The sequence below is a fragment of the Pituophis catenifer genome, unplaced genomic scaffold (assembly GCF_029215685.1).
Source record: "Pituophis catenifer annectens isolate HBS135680 unplaced genomic scaffold, rPitCat1.0.hap2 SCAF_2, whole genome shotgun sequence".
NCBI classification, from domain to species: Eukaryota; Metazoa; Chordata; class Lepidosauria; order Squamata; family Colubridae; genus Pituophis; species Pituophis catenifer.
The window spans coordinates 243,692,164-243,711,052 of NW_027256882.1; the positions used below are offsets into that span (position 1 = coordinate 243,692,164).

An 18,889-nucleotide genomic window follows, 5' to 3' on the forward strand; every position below is an offset into this window, starting at 1 on the left:
TGCTTCTCTAATTATGTTAATATTAGTAGTTACTCTACAGTGATAGTGGGTGAATAATCACAATGAGGGTCCCAGAATTAGTCCCAAGGGCTGTTTTTAGTGGCTTTGTCACAAGTTCAAGGATATATGCTTTATTCAGAACATTTCTAACTAGTACTCACTACATGTCCTACAAAAGTCGTAGACTGCTGCAAACAGAAAGCAAGGGAATTATAAGTCTGACTTTTTTTTAGCATGCTGTAAATCTTCTACCAATAATTGAGTCAGAGCTAAAGGGCAGCAATTTAGACAGAAAGTAGCAAAGACTGTTCAGAGAGAGGTTGCTTGCCCTCATAAATAATGCCAGTGCTGCAAGCTGTTAGCCTTGAGAAGTTTGGAGGCAGGAATGCTGAGGGAAGTCCAAGATATCTTTGGGCCAAGCACCAAAGAATTTCACAGAAGACAGTCCAAACTGAAGGTCCAATTGCACGGCAAAAAACCCTGGGGAATTTAAAGTAGGCTATCACAGGAGCACAGATCAGGAAGCAAGAGAATTATTTCCAGTTTGGAGGGTAGAAACAGAGCAAACTCTTACGTAATCTGAGTTCTTGGCTTTGCTTAATAGATGAATGAATACTTCCTTTTCTTGAGGAGCTGTGCCAATAGCTTTTCCTGGTAGTATAATTTAGGGCTTGGCACTCTTCCAAGAACAGGCCTTGACACCTTACTGTCGAAATCAGTGGCCAAGGAGCCAGACTCATCAATTACAGGTGGCTGATAGGCTTCTTGAACTACTGACTTGGAATCTGCTAGGTTGTCTCCTTCAGCCTTAGAGTCAGAGGAGTCTGTAGTATTAAGTCTCATAATTACAGGTAGTCCTTGCCTTACAAGCATTTGTTTACTGACCGTTCAAAGTTACAACGGCACTGAAAAAAGTGACTTATGATCGTTTTTCACACTTACAGCTGTTGCAGCATCTGCATGGTCATGTGATCAAAATTCAGATGCTTGGCAACTGTCATGTATTTATGATAGTTGTAGTGTCTTGGAGTCAGGGGATCACCTTTTGTGATCTTCTAACAAGCAGAGTCAGTAACAGTAACAGGGTTGGAAGGGACCTTGGAGGTTATCTAGTCCAACCCCCTGCTCACGCAGGAGACCTGTACTAGGGATTCGAACCACCGAACTGCCAACCTTTCTGATCGACAAGCTCAGTGTCTTAGCCACTGAGCCTCCTAGTCAGGCCAGTAGGGCAGAGTCAGTGGGGCAGCCAGATTTACTTAACAACCATGTTACTAATTTAACAACTGCAGTGATTCACTTAACAACTGTGGCAAGAATGGTTGTAAAATGGGCAAACTCACTTAACAGCTGTTTTGCTTAGCAACAGAAACGTTGGGCTCAATTGTGGCTGTAAGTTGCAGCTGTAAAGTAGCAGCTCAAACAAAACAAAAGTTTTCCTTTGCTCCATTGAGTGTGAATATCAACCTGTTAAGAAATATTGCTGTTTTAAGTCCCTTATATATGAATGTATTCCTTTGCCCATTTCTTCCTACCTAAACTTCAGTGACACCCCAAAATCTGAATTTTTCAGTTGTTATGTTCCATGAATTCAGATTGTTGTTGGGATTGAAAATCATGGCAGTGTGACAACTGTTTTGGCGATATATAAAATCATGTAAAGTGAATTAGTGTTGTCAGGCTAGGTGTCAACAAGGGAAAAGTTGCAGTAAAAGTAAACATTTTTTTGGCTGTTTAAAAGCAAATCACTTTCATGCTAATGTGTTTATCTCCCATCCTTGAATCAAAAGGAAGGTATAATGGCATAAATTGTGCTATGTTTGTAGCATATCTTTATCATGCCTTAGCAGTAAGGCTAAAAATTGTTGCTGCCCTCGCAAAATTTAATGTGAGGCTGTTTCAGGATAGTAATACCCTGTTATTCTTTACGTAGGCTAAATACCCCAGACTATTCCCCCCCACATCCCATCCATTATCATCCCTTGGAGAAAAAACCAATTATCAGTCGCCCTCTTGAACTTGTGCAAGAGTATAAGGTTGGAAGTTCAAGCCTTAATTGTTATTTATTTTTCTGTAATTTCTATTATTTCTGTATGTTTCTTTTGAAGGAACAGTAAAACAGTTTCATAGATACTGCCATTAAGAGTTTGTACAGATCCCTGCAAATTGATATTTTTTATAAAACTGACCTGTCTTATTCCAATTGCATTAATTCAGATGATCTGGTAATCTCCTGTCAGAGAAATAGAAGATCAATATATTGTTGCCTTGAGTGCCTGAATGAGGGGCTGATTTGGAATGCAAAGCCTAGCTGAAGCAGAGGGCTCTTAGTGCTTGTGCTTCTGGGTCTTTCTTTCTTAATGCCAATTATGCCCATGTTTTTTTATTATTTTTTTTGAAGTGGGTGTGAGGCAAAATGTCTTTTTTCTTTCCTATTTGTGTGTGCATGCGTCATGCACGTTGCCTCCTTTATGATCAAACCCCTGCTTATCCTGCTAGAGCAGGGGTCAGCAACCTACGGCTCTGGAGCCACATGCGACTCTTCCATCCCTCTGCTGCGGCTCTCTGTCGCCGGTTGGCTCCACAATTGATAGGGTTTTCGGTTAGGACAGGTAGAGGGAAAAGTACGCCGTGCTATGAGGAGACTTTATGGTGGGGGAACTGGACTTCCGGTCAGCTCCAGAATTGAATGGGGGGGCTTCCGGTTAGGACCTTTGTGGCTCTTTGAGTGTTTAAGGTTGCTGACCCCTGAGCTAGAGGAAGCCTAAGAAAGAAACAGAATACACTTCTTCCAATAGCCAATACCCAGATAAGTAGGAATCAGCATTCGATAAAAATCAAGATGAAATAGTACCCTAATCAAGAAACCATGAAGGAGAAAGCCACAGCCTTAACCAGCAGGGCAAGCCACTGTATATATAAACAGCCAATAATCTTCAATCTCCTTTGCACTAACGATGTTTCCTAGCCTGGTAATGAAACATCTTCATAAAAAACACCCACGCTCAGAGAGCACCAAGAACCCAACAGTGATTTTATTACTGTTGGTAATAAAGGGTAAAGTGTCTAATGTTCTGCCTCAGAGGATTCCGGCATGAGGAAACCTCTCCTGGGAGTGTAGGATGGACTTCAGCCGGAGGAAGTCATAGGCATTCAGGCACTCAAAGAGGCTGATCCAGCCAGAAATAATCAGGAGCAGCTGCATTCACAGTCAGGGGATAAGGAACAGGAGCTGGGGCATCTGGTCAATCCACGGGCATACCATGTGTCACAGTGAGCACAGATGCTCTGCAGGTCTTCTTGACTGGCAAGGGCATTCTTAGTCATAATGACTAACTGACATAGGATCTACTTAAGAACCACCATTAGCCAAACTATTCTTTCTCAAACATTTTTATTAAGAATTAGGTAAAACCAATACTAACTGCAAAAAAATATAAAGGACAAAAGCCAATGCAAACTAGAAAAAATATATAAGGAAATAAAAAAAAAGAGGGGGGTGAGTAGGTGTGAAAAATAAAAAGAAAGAAAAAGAGAAAGGAAAAATAAATAAAAATAAATTACTTCTCTCTTCATCTCAGCAGGTAAAAAAACAATCTTAGGATGTTTTTTTTAGGATGCAACCATTGTAATGGTAACCTGGTTGCCAAGCAATCAGATCGTGATCATGTAACTGTAGGGGAACTGCAATAGTCAGAAATTTGAGGATCCATTATAAATACCATTTGTCCAGCACCTTCATAGCTTCTGAACAAGAGAGGACTACCAATATACATATTTAAAACATGCTATTTTAGGCAATTAAATATCCATTATTATAACTTTGGAACTGAGTGTTATTTCTATGTTACACAGACTATATAATAGCACAGTGCAGTAGTCCTCAACTTACAACAGTTCATTTAGTGACCATTTGAAGTTACAACAGCACTGAAAAAAGTGACTTATAACTTTTTTTCACACTTACAACCATTGCATCATTTCTGTGGCCACATGATTAAAATCCAAGCACTTGGCAACTGCTTCACATTTATGACAGCTGCAGTGTCCTGAGGTCATGTGATCACCTTTTGCGACCTTTGGATAAGCAAAGCCAATGGGGAAGCCAAATTCACGAAACAACCGTGTTACTAACTTAACAACTTCAGTGATTCACTTAACAACTGTGGCAAGAAAGGTCGTACAATGGGGCAAAACTCACTTAACAGATGACTCACTTAGGAACAGAAATTTTGGTCGTAATTTAAGGACTGCCTGTATAATTTAATTCCCATATTTCCAATATTGTTATTTAATCTTTTTGAATGTTCCCCATCTCTTTTCCTAAATAAATATTCTGTGATTCAGGGAAAAATGAATTATTATGATATAATAAAATAAAATTGCATAATACTTTCTTAACTATTCTGTTTTTATTTCTTTCTTAAATATAGTCGTCCTCAAAAGGTGTGCCTCTGCCCATTCTTGCCAGTTCATCCTTTGAAAGTCTCCACTTGTTTGTACATTATCCAGCATCCGGCAGAGGTGAGTAAGGTTAATGGAAGCAACAAATTCAACTAGCAAAAGGATGATCAGCAAAAGGATGATGCAAGAGAAAACTAAACCATGACAGATTTTATCAGTAAAACTAACTCATTTCCTTTAATTTTTTTTAAATTTCCTGTAACCTCCTGATTTATGGTTTATATACACAATACAGACTTGAAGGAATATAATCAATTGAAAATGTACCTAATGGAAATTAGTAATAATGTGCAAAACATGGATTGTAATAATAAAGAAATAATAGGTAAAACAAATTAGAGGAAAATACTTAAATAACGAGAACTATATTAGTATCATTTATTCTCTATATCATTCTGCCCTTCCAAATCATCCTTAGTGCCTTCATGTCCATAAATGGGTAGCTTTATATATTGCTTTGATTCTCTCTCTGATAATTTTTTCAGTTCCTAAAAACCTTAATTTTCTCATTTCAATCTATTTATACTTTCTTCATAGGTTTATTTTCTTCTGGTCCTCATTCATTCTATACAGTATATGATCATATTTCAACTTACTTTTATGTTCAGACTGCATTCAATACCTATCTCTTCTTGTTTTATCCCACACTTCTTTTTAGTATCTTATTGCTATGGCATTCATTCAGTTTATTATTACTTTTATCTTTCTCCAACATACCCCACTATCATTTTCATATAACATATCAGCATAGGCAGCTATATAACCTTGCTCATATATAATGAAAAAATGTATGAAGAGGATTGGAGGATGGAAGATGGAAACTAATCAAGAAGAGAACCAATCTAGAACTAAAGAGAGATTTCCTGACATTTAGAACACTTAATCAGTGGAAGGCTTGCCTTCAGAAATTGTGGGTGCTCCAATACTTGTTAAGAAGAGATTGGACAACCATTTGTCTGAAATGATATGCGATTACCTGCTTGAGCAGGAGGTTGGACTACAAGACCTCCAAGGTCCCTTCCAATTCTTTTATTCTGATTATCATTCTTGTGACATGTAGTCACTCTCCAACAGAACTGAAGTTGTTACAATGCAGGAAGACAAGAACTAGAGGGAAATTTACTAATATATATTACTGCAGAGACACATGTGATACACTTCTATGGAGAAGTGGCAAAATTTATATATGTTGCACATCCAAAGGACTGGACTTTGCAATAAAAATATATTTTATTTAGTCAGCAAGAATATCGTCTTTGGGCATTGTGTGTAATAGAATGGTATACTGTTTTTGTTTTCCCACTCCTATAAAATTGATGAGAACTACAACATAGATGGCATTATTTCCTATAAACCTGCAGCCCCCTGTTCCCTGTCCAATTCACTGGCAAACTTCAGATGAACACTAAGCATATTTATTACACGAGGGAAGAGAGATATAGCCTATTTGCCTGTTTGTTCACCTTGACTTATATTTTGCCTGTGTGGAGTTTATATTGTGTGAGATGAGCTGTATGATTATTCAATTCTCAATCTCTTTCCCACGTTCAGGAGAAGTTGCTTCCAATTTCAGTTGAAGAGAAATAACAGTGGGAGAACTATGTGTCCATCTGGTTTCAAACACTTAGAGGCATGTGAAGAGCAGAGTACAATGATCCTGCAGGAATGCCTCTTTTAAAATTCAATTGCTTCACATCACAAATTCTTTAACTGCAGATAATGAAAAATTATGTAGCAGCAACATTTATTTTGTCCCCTTTCTTTTGGTCCCATGGAAAAGGAATTAATTGTTTTGGATTTTATCCTGGTATAAAATTCTACCAATTTTTTTGTATGTGATAGAAACTATGGACCCCTCGATGGTATAGTCTACATTCCTTGAAATGCTTCAGTTTTGCTTTCTTTACCTGTTAAGTATAAATTCTGATGGAGCAATGCCAGTGCATATTGGGAGCTGACCATTGGCAGAATAGTTATTCCATTATTTCAGCTCTATTTTCATTTCTGTTACTGATGTTGAAGAGTTGCTAGGCTGAAGCCATAGCACTACTTGGCCATGGTACTCTTCATGGTAAGGTAAAGATTTCCCCTGTCCAGTTGTGTCCGATTCTAAGAGAGTGGTGGTCAAGTCCATTTCTTAGCCAAAGGAGTCAAAATTGTCCAAATTTACCCTTTTTGGTAAAAATGCTGAGGGGCACGGGATGCAGCAACCTTCCTATCAAAGCCTTCCTATCAATACCTACCGTATTTTTCGGCTATAGGACACACCCAAAGTGGGTGGAAATCTCTGTGCGTTTTATAGAGCAAATGTTGCCAAAGCCTTGCCCACCCATTGGCCCAAACCTTTCGGCCTCTGTCTCCCAGCAATTTGCCTCCTTGCAGCAAACAGCAAACAGTCTGGTCAGCTTCAGCACAGCCTGATTTAGCACGAGCAGCTGATTGGCAGTTGGATCTGCCTTCCAGAATACCACCGATCAGCTGTTCCAGGCTGCAGGGATCGCCGCCACCTATCAGCGCCGCTGCCACCTATCACTGCCTCCACATGCCCCATTTGTGGCCTCCGTGTGTCCCATTTTTGGCCTCCATGTATCCTGTTTTTGGCCCATTCCAGGCGGCAGGGATAGGCAATGGTGGCAGTGATCCCCGCCACCTGGAACTGGTCAAAAACAGAATGCACGGAGGCCGAAAATGGGGCTCATGGAAGCAGTGATAGGTGGCAGTGGTGATGGGAAGTGCCGGCACTGATGGGTGGTAGCGATTCCCCACAGCCTGGAAAAGTTGATCGGCAATATTCCAGGAGGCCAATCCAACTGCCAATCAGCTGCTCGTGCTAAATCAAGCTGTGCTGAAACTGACCATGCTATTTGCTATTTGCTGCAAGGAGGCAAATTGCTGGGAGGCAGGGGCAGATTTTTTTTTCTTGTTTTCTTCCGCAAAAGCTAAGTGCGTCTTATAGTCCGAAAAATACAGTATTTATCTTCTCACATTTACATGCTTTCAAACTTGGTGGATAGGAGCTGGGACAAGTAACGGGAGCCTACCCCATTGCGCAGTATTCTAGTCTCAAACCTGGGCTGTCAACTTTCCAACCCAGATTAGCTGCTAAACTATTGCACCCACTACTTTTCATGGTTGTAAGAATATTTTGTATATTTTCTTCTTTCTGTCTTAAAATATTTTACTCACATATATGGGTTTGACTAAAAGAGATTGTTATTTATTTTATCTAATTAATGTGGAGTTTTGTCTGACAGATCCATCAAAATTAATCTATACACTGACTTTCTGTATTTGATTAATTTGCTTTCATGTATGCTTTTTTTAATAAAGGCAATTTCAGAAGAAAGCATAGAAAAAAACATGGCACATCAAACCTAATTTTAAAGTGCATATATATAAAGTATGTATATGTTGACTGTTTTAGTATCAATAATTAGATATATTCAGATTTGCAGTGATCTGCTTGCAGATACCATTCGTTCGTTCATTCATTCATTCATTCATTCATTCATTCATTCATTCATTCATTCATTACCCATTGGAGCTAAGTCATCCAAAAGATTTAAAATAATAAGAATAATAAGTTCTTTGTAATGGACACAAGCTAATTTGAAAAAACACCCTGAAGAATTCTGAAATGAATGTGTCAACAAATGGAGCAAGTAGATGAAAATTAAGAATGATGGACCTTGCTTTCTTGCTACCGTGTTTCCCCAAAAATAAGACTCTCTCTTATATTTTTTTGAACCCCAAAATAAGCGCTTGGCCTTATTTTCAGGGTGGTCTTATTATTTTGGGGTGCATGGAGCAAGACAGGGTTCTTCTTGCTGTCTTACCAAATTTCCAGCTCTGTCTCCCTAACCCTAACCAGAGGAAATGGCTGTGCATGCGGTTAAATATTTTCGGGGAGGGCTTATTTTTTTTGGGGGGGGATTTTAGCACATGACCTCCAAAGCCCAATTGGGCTTATTACTGGGGATGTCTTATTTTCGGGGAAACAGGGTTCTAATAATTCAGTTCCCCAAAAAATTATTTACATAATATATATATATTGTCTGTTGTGACCCTGGTAGCCTAAACAAGCTAAATTAGTGTGCTAAGATTTGTAAGCAAATCTTTTCTAACTTACTGAAGCAACTGTTGGGACTTTGAGCCAAAGGTATTGTCTCAGTAATGGGATGAGAACAGCCCTCATTGATCAAATGACATCCTAAATGCAAACAGTTCCATTGTATTCCTCTGTCACTAGCTTTGTATCCAAGGACAAGGAAATGCTTTCAAGGCACTGCAAGATGTTTCAGAAATAGTGACATATAGCTGCCTGTGCATGAAAGGACAATCTGATCTCTTACTGGAAAGGATTTTTGGCTTCCCCAGTCCCAGCTCCTAGCAGGAAACTGGCATAATTAGAAAAAGAAAGCCAAATGCAGCATTGCCAACACATAACATTAGGCTTGTGGAAGGTAGCAGATATTTGCCACTTTGATGAGCACAGAAACGTGTTGTTGGAAGGGGGGGAGATGCTAACAAATGTACAGTATATAAGTAAGGGGTGTGTATCCAACCATAGACCTGAGAGTATGAATTATTGATGGAGTACTGATGGGCTGACAGGTCTGTCTTTAACTACTAGTTGGAAATGACAAGTGCTAATTAGCTGCTAGTTGAAATGGAAAAGCTCTTTTTCTGGAAGAGCCCCAAATATCTGTGAGGTTTTTGATATTTCTGGTTTATTTTAGAAGTTTTAAATAGTTATACTTTTCTTTTAATGGCACAGGTGTTCATATTATCAAAATTCCTTACATTGGTTGTTCTTCTATTATAACAATTAAAAAACCAGGACTGGAGCCAGCATTCAGGTTTTGCTTTTAAGCACCATAGGTACACAGGCTGGAAATAATATAAATGAGATACCTAGAGAGAGAGAGAGGCTGTTATGACTATTTTGGAAACAGAATTGGCCTACTTTGCCTCATTTTGAAAACTGGACTTATGGAACACTTTACATCTGGTCATATGTCATACTACAAGATATATTCCATCAAAATTTTGCATTATTTGGTAAATTAAAAAAGCACAAGATAAAATATATTTATGTACATATCAAATTTCCAATTTTATATGCAGCTTTCCCAAATACTGGATGCTATTTGATTATCATTATGTACCATCAGGCTACTATCAGTTTTTATTACCATAAATACAATTGGATTTTCTGCAGGAGGATCTATACCCAACCTGATCCTTCAGCTCTCCCCATGGTGTACCCATTGCCACCTACCATGCTACTACCATAATTTGTTTGTTTATTCTTTTATTTGTCACATTTAAGAGCCTCTCTCATAGTGGGATTCTGGGTGCTGTACAATAAAAGATTAAAAGCATAAAAACTGTATTAAATTTAAAAGAGGCAAGAGATGTTAAAAGTTTATTAAAAGCAGGGAGGGCTTTCAGCTGCTTTACAGCATTTTCAGTAAATGAAAATATACCCCCAAGCAAGGGTGGAATGCATGTTTTTATGCCTTTACAGAGTACCAAAAGAGTGGAGGCTCACCTCACCTCTGGAGGAAGTGTTTTCCACTTGCTCAGTAGTTTATGTAGATGTTAAAAAGGATTGGAGAAAATATCGAGCCCTGGCAAAGGAGGGGCTGACAGTTGGACCTCTGGTTCCCTATCAACATAGATTGGGACCAACCTCAGAGAAAGGAATTGAACCAGCATACAACTGTGCCACATACACCCAACTCCCCAAGTGAGCCCAAAATGGTTGATGGCATCAAAAGGCACTGAGACTTTTAATTCAGTATATGATTATATTGTTCATTCACAACCAGTGCTTTGTTTATGTGCATGTTTTATCTAGGCATTCTCATGTTTCTAAATGGAAAAGAATTACAATATTAAATCATATATTATATTCAATTTTAACTGCAGGAAAGTAGAGTGTTACGAACAGTACCTCTTCTAACTGCTTGTCTTCCTGAAGACAAATGTAAAGTCTTGATTGGACGACGCTTCTGTGAAGACAGGTGAATATCACTATTAAAATAAGTTTTTAAAATCTTTTCTTTGAGAAAAATAGTAAAGCAATATTATTTTAGATTTGTAGTTCAGTGTTTTATAGTGCACATATCAGAATGAACCTTAAAAACCTTAACATCACAAAATGCTTAAACAACAATAAAAAGTTATAAATGACGATAGTTTCTGTATCTTCAAATTGTACCTTTCTTATCTTTCCACATTTTAATTATCTTTACCTTATGAATTATTTTAGACTGGTTTTTATTTAGTTCATTTCCAATAAATCCAACTTAGTCTCATCTGATTTCTCTTCAATATTTCTATTATATTGAATTCAGCAACTGTATTAATGCTGGCTTCCTATTAATCTGTGCCATTCGTAACATTCTAATCTTTACATTTTATATCATATTTATCCTTTATTCTGCACTGTATTATCCTACAAAATCTTCTATTTGAAGATTTCTGAGTCTCAGGTTGGCTCCTGAATGAATTAAATTCAAGACCAGATTGGAATGTCTCCTGATCAAGCAGGATTTATCTTAAGCAGCTTACTCCACAAGAATCTATCAGTTATTCTCACTAGATATATTTCTGTTTTTTTCTGTTTTTTTCCCCCAATAGGCTTTTCATAGCTCAGGATGTGTAATTTTCTAACTTTTAGTCAGCATACACTAACCCTCATTTCTGGCTTTTTGATGATCAGCCCAGTCACCAAAGCTATGTTCCTGGTAATCTGGTTTTCTCCTCCAGTCGGGCACGGCAGTCAGGATGGGGGTGGTGACTTGGCAGAGTTGCTTATTGGACCGGGTTATCTTGAAGGTCGGAAGTCCCTCCTCCTGCCTGCTGACTGACAGTTTTTTCGACTCGGTCGAGTCAGGACCGGTCGTGTTTAGGGAGACTTCTACAGTTTCGAAAAAAAAAAAAAAAAAAAAGACCTGAGAAAGAGAAAAGGCGTTAGAAGAACGTTCTAAAGAAGCGAGGCTGCTCTTTCTTTCAGCGTTGTAGCTGCCTAGCTCCGCTGTTGCCTCGCTAGGTGGATTGCCGGCTGGCGATCCACCCGCCGCGCGCACGAGTTCGCTCCGCCGCGTCGGCCATTCCGCCCTACAGCTGAGAGGAGGCATAATTAGATTGAGCGCCGGCAGCTAGATTGAGAGTGCGACAGGAGTCCGCGCTACTCCAGTGCTTCGCCGGCTGGCCAGCACTTGGATTGTGAATCCCTTTCTCGTTAGCCTCTGGACAGCGAAGCGAGGCTTAAAGGGATAGCGGCGACAGCGTGGGCGCTGAGGAACGAAGCGCGGCGCTTTGGGATAGCGCCTGTTCAATTGGCGCGTGGGCGGCCTCGGCTCTATTTCAAGTGCTACGACCGGCTGGCTAGCACTTTGGGCTCGTTGCCCTATCCATTTCAGCGATTGGGCGCAGTGAGTACTTTGGGATAGTTCGGGCCTATTGAGCTGAGAGGAGCCGCCATTTTAGACCCTTGGACTAATTAGCCGCCATTTTGGTGTCACGGCTGTGCACCATTCATCTTGTCCCAGCGGCCATTTTTTTGTGCAGTAATCAATATGGCTGATACTTCTAAGGCTAATAAGGGCAAGAAAGGAAAACGCCACCACCATCAGCGAGACCCCTTGGGGGATGTCTCCTCTGGCTCACAAGCAAAAAAATCTAAATCGAGTACTTCCCATGAACCACCTAGGTCCAGGGATGAACAGAGGAGGCACAAGGCCATAGAGAAAGCATGCAATAAGGCAGCTTCCTCCTCCAGAATGACTACGCAGGATCCTTCATACCCAGAATCTCTTCAGGCTCCTGCTAGGGATGAGGCCTTAGCAATACCCTCTACTATTCCTCCTCTCTCTCCTGACATCTCAGTTACAGGGGATCCCTGGGTGCCTGACACAGCCTCAGTTTTTCCAACGGCCGCCCCTGTGGTAGCTCCCGCCCAAGGGGATCACATCTCTAGAGCTGTCTCTACTGAGTTGGAACATCCGGAGCTACAGGCCCCCTCAGAGCAGAGACTGGATGTCACCCCGGCCTTAGCTCGCTTAATTGCGGATTCCATAAGACAGGGCATTGCCCAGGGATTGCAAGAGAAAGCATCTTCGAAGGTTTCAGAATACCTAAGCCGCCATACACCTTCGGTTACTTCTCAACCCCTTCTATCTTTTTCTCAGGATCCGGCTAGGGCAGCTTCTCCTTCTGGGAACAGCCAGGGTTCTCTTTCTGGAGAAGAAGACCAGGCAATCATAGACAATGACTTGTCGGAGGATGAGGGCTTAGCGCCTGATCAGCCTGCCTTTGTCGGTTTGTTCCGGCCCCAGATGTTTAGGTCCCTCTTGCACAAAGCCCAGATAACCACAGGGCTGGGCCTTCCTGCAGCCTCCGACCAACCTCAACCGGGGACTTCTACAGCTTCTTCTTCCTTATTTGACGTGCCCACGGTGCAAACCGAGATAGTCCCGGCTCCTAAATTATTTACAGAGGTTTTACAAAGACAATGGAAGAATCCGAGTACAGGGCCTATCCCTAACAGCCTAGATAGGCGCTTATTTAACTTGGCGGCGGAGTATGCCTCTCTTTTGCAGGTTCCCCCTGTGGACGCACCGGTGGTGGCCTTATCATCTCCTTCTCCTGCTTCGGGTCCCTCTGAGGAATCCCTGCGTCCGGAGGAGAGGAAGACGGAACGTACTCTCATCAAGGGCCACCAGGCGGCTGCCTGGTCCGCCCAAGCGGCATCCTCTGCATCGTTTTTTAATCGGGCTTCGATCCTGTGGCTGAAGCAGTTGCAGGAAAGGATTCCAGCCTCTGAGGTGAGAACTCACCATGACATTAACAAGATACTGGCCGCTGTGGAGTATTCTGCGGATGCCACTTTGTCTGCAGCCAGATTCTCTGCCAAGGCCATTGGTGCCGCGGTCACGTCTAGACGGCTGCTTTGGCTGAAATATTGGCAAGCCGACGCTCGTAGTAAATGGCGCCTGGCTTCAGCCCCATATTCATGTGACAAGCTCTTTGGCCCTGCCTTGGAACCTCTTTTGATCGAGACCCGGGATCACCGGAAGATCTTACCGGCCATGTCGCGGAGATTGGACAGTCGTTCGTCGGGCTCCTTTCGTGCGCAGTCCTTTCGAGCTTCAGATGGCGGCTATTTCCAGCAGAGGTCCCATCGTGCCTTCCAACAACGTGGAAACTTCCAAGATTCTCAGGTCAGGCAAGGCCCCAGATACCCCCCCAAGAGAGGTCAGAGAGGCGGTAGGAGCCGGCCCTTTCGACGGTCTCGTTAGAAGCTCTTCACGAGAGGAGCTTGGGGGTCGCCTGGCCCTTTTCTCCCAGGCCTGGGAGGATACGGTTTCTGACACATGGGTAAGGAATACCATTAAATTCGGCCTTTCCCTAGAATTTCGGTCCAGCCCACCTAATAGATTTATTCGTTGCCCAGTGTCTCTTGATAGTGCCAAGGGGCCCCTGGTCTCCGCGGCGATCCATCACTTGTTAACCATAAAAGCAATCGAACCAGTGCCTCCCTCCGATTTAGGCTTAGGGTTTTACTCCAGGTTATTTTTAGTTCCAAAGTCCTCGGGGGGCTGGCGGCCTATCCTAGACTTGAAAGCCTTGAACCGGCACGTAACTTACCGCCGGTTCAAAATGCACTCCTTGCAGTCTATCTTGCTAGGCATTCGGGAAGGGGATTTTTTATGTTCCGTGGATTTGACTGAGGCCTATCTCCACGTCCCTATCCTTCCCGAACACCGTAAATTCCTCAGATTTTGTTTCAACAATAAACATTACCAATATAGGGCCTTGCCCTTCGGGTTGTCCTCGGCCCCAAGAACCTTTACAAAAATTATGGCGGCCCTTATGGGTTATGTGGCCACGCTTCCAATTAGAGTGTCCTTTTATCTGGACGATGTTTTGATCTTATCCAGGTCTTTGCAGCAAGCACACTCGGACCTATCTAGGACCCTTCAGATCCTCCAGTCTCATGGCTTTTCTGTTAATGTCGCTAAGAGCCATTTATCCCCTTCCACCCGGATCCTTCACCTGGGGGCGGTGATTGATACTAGGTCCTCGGAGGTGTTTCTATCCCCCGACCGGGTTGATAGCCTTAGAGGGTTAGCTGGCCGGGTCCAGAGCCAAGGGTCTTCCTCTATCTTAATCTTATCCCGTCTTCTTGGCAAGATGGTCTCCTCCTTTGGGATAGTCCCTTGGGCCCGTTTGCACAGTAGGGACTTACAATGGGCCCTACTGCCCTTCCAACGCTCTCACAGGGACTCTTCAGCCACGATTCTGGTACTTCCACCCTCGGTGATACGGTCTCTGTCCTGGTGGACTTCAGCAGCACTACTGAAAGGGACCAAGTTCCGAGAACCGGACCGTCTTCAGATTACGACAGACGCCAGCTTGTCCGGGTGGGGAGCCCACCTGGGTCCCCACCTGGCGCAAGGCCAATGGACACCTTACGAGCAAAGGATGAACATCAATGTGCTCGAACTTCGGGCCATATTCATGGCTCTAAAGGCCTTCGAAACCCATGTGGTAGGTCGGGACATCTTGATCTTAACCGACAATGTAACAGCCAAGGCGCATGTGAACCGTCTTGGGGGCACCCGCTCCAGGGTTCTAATGAAGGAGGCTCGGAGGTTAGGCCTCTGGGCGGAGGACCACTTAGCGTCAATACAAGCGGCCCATATCTCCGGCGTTCTGAATCGCACAGCCGACTCTCTCAGTCGGGCACCAGTCGACCACTCAGAATGGTCCATTTCTCCTCGACTGTTTCAAGAAGTGACTCTTCGTTTCGGACTCCCAACGGTGGATCTATTCGCCAGTGCCACCAACCACCAGCTGCCTCGGTTCTTCACCAGGTTCCCCTGTCCCGGGGCAGAAGCGGTGGATGCCCTTCGGAGTCCGTGGCCAGCCAATCAACTTCTTTATGCCTTTCCGCCAGTCAACCTGCTTTCCAGGGTGGTACGGAAGTTGATCCAGGAACGCGCGGAACTGATACTCATCGCTCCCTCTTGGAACCGTCGCCCCTGGTTCGCAGATCTCAGATCTCTGTCGGTGGAGCCTCCTTGGCGGATCCCAGACGAACGGCTGGTTCTCAAGCAGGGACAGCTGGAACATCCAGATCCGTTCTGGTACCGTCTCACCGCGTGGCGATTGAGCGGGAGCTTATGACCAAGCTTCCCCTGTCGGCCGGTGCTATTGCGACCATCCAGGCAGCACGGCGAGCTTCAACCACCCGCATTTATGAAGCTACCTGGCGGGCTTTCTCCCTGTGGTGTGGAAGGCAGCTCGTATCTCCTACTTCAGCATCAATTCCCTGCGTCATCGAGTTCCTGCAGGAAGGCTTAGTCTCTGGTCTTTCTCCTAATACGCTTCGACGACAGGTAGCAGCACTTTCCACGGTCTTATCCGGCTCCTCGTCTGAGCCACTGTCACGGGACCCTCTGATTCGCCAGTTTCTCCGGGGCGCTACCAACATCCGCCCTCCGACAATCCACCGCTACCCATCTTGGGATTTACCCAAAGTCCTCCGGGCTCTTACGGGCCCTCCGTTCGAGCCTCTAAGAGACGTTTCTTTGAAATACCTTTCTTTCAAGGTCGCCTTTCTCGTGGCAGTCACCTCCGCACGCAGGATTTCTGAGATGGCAGCTCTATCCATTCGTAAGGAGCTCTGTATCTTCCACCAGGATCGAGTGGTCCTGAGATTGGATCCATCTTTCATCCCCAAAGTAAATTCTGTTTTCCATCGAGCACAAGAGGTGGTGCTCCCTAATTTCTGCCCTAACCCTCGACATCCTCTCGAGAAGCGATGGCATACCCTTGACGTTCGTCGCGCATTAAAAGTGTATGTTTCCCGTACGGCGACTTTCCGGCGATCGGACGCCCTCTTCGTATCTTTCTTACCAGCTTCCTTGGGATTGAAGATTTCCTCTACCACCTTGGGAAGATGGATTCGGGCGTGCATTTCGGCGGCGTATGAAGCCTCGGATCTTCCGGTACCCCGCAGAATAACGGCTCACTCGACGAGGAGCGCAGCCACTTCGGCAGCATGGTCTACTAGAGCCTCCATTGAAGAGATTTGTCGGGCGGCTGCCTGGACGTCGCCTTCCCCCTTTGTGCGCCATTATCGCTTGGACATGTTTGCATCGGCGGATGCGGCCTTCGGACGTAGAGTCCTTCAAGGGGTCCATTCAACCTCCTAACCGAGGACCGGCCTCCTCCCTCCCGTCTGGACACATGGCTTTGGTATGTCCCATCCTGACTGCCGTGCCCGACTGGAGGAGAATGGGCGTTGGTTCTTACCTGATACGCCTCTTCTCGGACTGTCGGGCACGGCAGTCAGCCCCGCCCACGTGGGGAGTCCGGTCCCGGCACTATCTCCTCCGGGAGGGGGTTGGGGCTTCTAATGTTGTTCGTTTCTCTCCCTAGACACGTCTTACCTTTTAACTCCCTCGTCTCAAAACTGTCAGTCAGCAGGCAGGAGGAGGGACTTCCGACCTTCAAGATAACCCGGTCCAATAAGCAACTCTGCCAAGTCACCACCCCCATCCTGACTGCCGTGCCCGACAGTCCGAGAAGAGGCGTATCAGGTAAGAACCAACGCCCATTTTCATTTTTTAAAAAAATTATTTCATTTCTAGACATTATAATCACAGTAATAGTCTAGCTTTATCCTACTTTTATTCAATTACTCATACTTCCTAATCAGTAACTAAAGAGAGAATAGCCATTTTTGGCTTTTTGTCTTCCTGAATTATGACAGGTTTAAGGATAAGGCATTTTTGTGCATGGGATAGAGATAATAAATGTGATGCTACTAGAAAAATAAGATTAGGTATTTTTTGAAGTACCAGGAAAATGAAACAAAAAGTATCTCAATCCTATGTGATAGTTTAGCAACATAAAATGTACCCAGAGATCAGATTTTTGGCTCAATAACTTGTATGCTTTTGCTGAATACCGTATTTTTCAGAGTATAAGAGGCACCTTTTCCCCCAAAAAAGAGAGTGAAAATCTGGGTGCATCTTATACTCCAAATGTAGCCCCGTCCAGCCTCGCAAACAGAAATTTCAGAGGCTGAAAAAAGCCTCTGAAAGGCTTTTATCTAAAATAATATGGCAAGCAACAAAAGTAGAATCAGTAAAAGTTCTAACCAAACTAGCCTAACAAATCTGGAGAATGACACAATAACCAACAGATCAGAAGAGATTAATCTATATACCAATACCAAAGAAAGGAGATTGAACAGAGTACAGATAGTCCTTCAGAAAAAAAGCCTCTGAAACAAGCTTCAGAAAAAAAGCCTCTGAAACAAGCTTCAGAAAAAAAGCCTCCAAACAGAGCTGCGGAGGCTTTCAGAGGCAGAAAAAAAAAAGTTTTTTCCGAAACAGAGTTTCAGAAGTTTCAGAGGCAGAAAAAAAAGCAAGGCACAGATCTCACACGAAAGAAGCTGTTGCTAAAATTCACCTCTGGGAACAGCTGATTGGGGGTATTCCGGGAGGCAAATGCACCCACCAATCAGCTTTTTTCTTATTTTCCTCCCCAAAAACTAAGATGTGTCTTATACTCCGGTACGACTTATACTCCGAAAAATATGGTATATCTTGGCAGAAATCTGTTCAAGTAAACATTACTAGATTCAAAAACTGCTATGTTCCTTTCTATATTATCTTTGTACTGTGATATTTAATTTAATGTGTACCATAAATAAACAAAGTATGACTTTGTTTAATAACCTACAAGTAAATATGTGTTCTATTATTTATTTTGAACACTGTTTCAAATAATGAAAGCTCCTATTTGGAAATTTGTTTTCTTTTAGGTTTATAATTAATTTTGCAACCCGATCGTAATTATTGTTTCATTTGAGGAAAAGATAATGTAATAATTCTAAAATAAATATTATCAACAAATTTTAAAAAGAGTCATTTTATCAGAGAGTAATTATCTTTATGTAGATTCCAAAATGTTTTTCTTTTTGGTAAAGCAATCTTTTCTGTTGAGTTCATGTTTTGAATTTTTTAAAAAAAGAGTCTTGATACCTTGAATTTTGAGACTGAAAAAGTTATAGCCTGATTGAAATGGCAGATACTACTGCAGTTGTTTTAGAACTTAATAGTATTTTACTTAGAAGTAGAATTATTTGTGCATAAATATAGTGAATACAACATAAATGTTTTTATATGGCATAACTAAATGTTAAATTGGAGTAATCCAGACAAAAATACTGTTGTGCTTAGTATAAAAATGTTGCCCACTTTAAAAAAGGACTTTTCTATTTTTTCTTAGTCGAGACTAAGCCTCTGTTTTCCAACCCTTTTAACAAATACCAGTATCTCAATACTAAAAATTGTGTAATGTAATTGTGCATACATAAGAAACTCACATTATAAAA

At 42.6% G+C, this 18,889-nt stretch overlaps 1 protein-coding gene across 1 annotated transcript in view; it reads left to right on the forward strand.

Annotated features, from left to right (window-relative positions):
- DTWD2 (DTW domain containing 2) overlaps positions 1 to 18,889 on the forward strand; it is a 78,143-nt gene that overhangs the window by 18,505 nt on the left and 40,749 nt on the right. The window contains exons 2-3 of the mRNA XM_070935715.1: positions 4,434 to 4,524; positions 10,399 to 10,493. Coding sequence (XP_070791816.1) covers positions 4,434 to 4,524; positions 10,399 to 10,493 — 186 coding nt within the window. The remainder of the gene's footprint in view (positions 1 to 4,433; positions 4,525 to 10,398; positions 10,494 to 18,889) is intronic.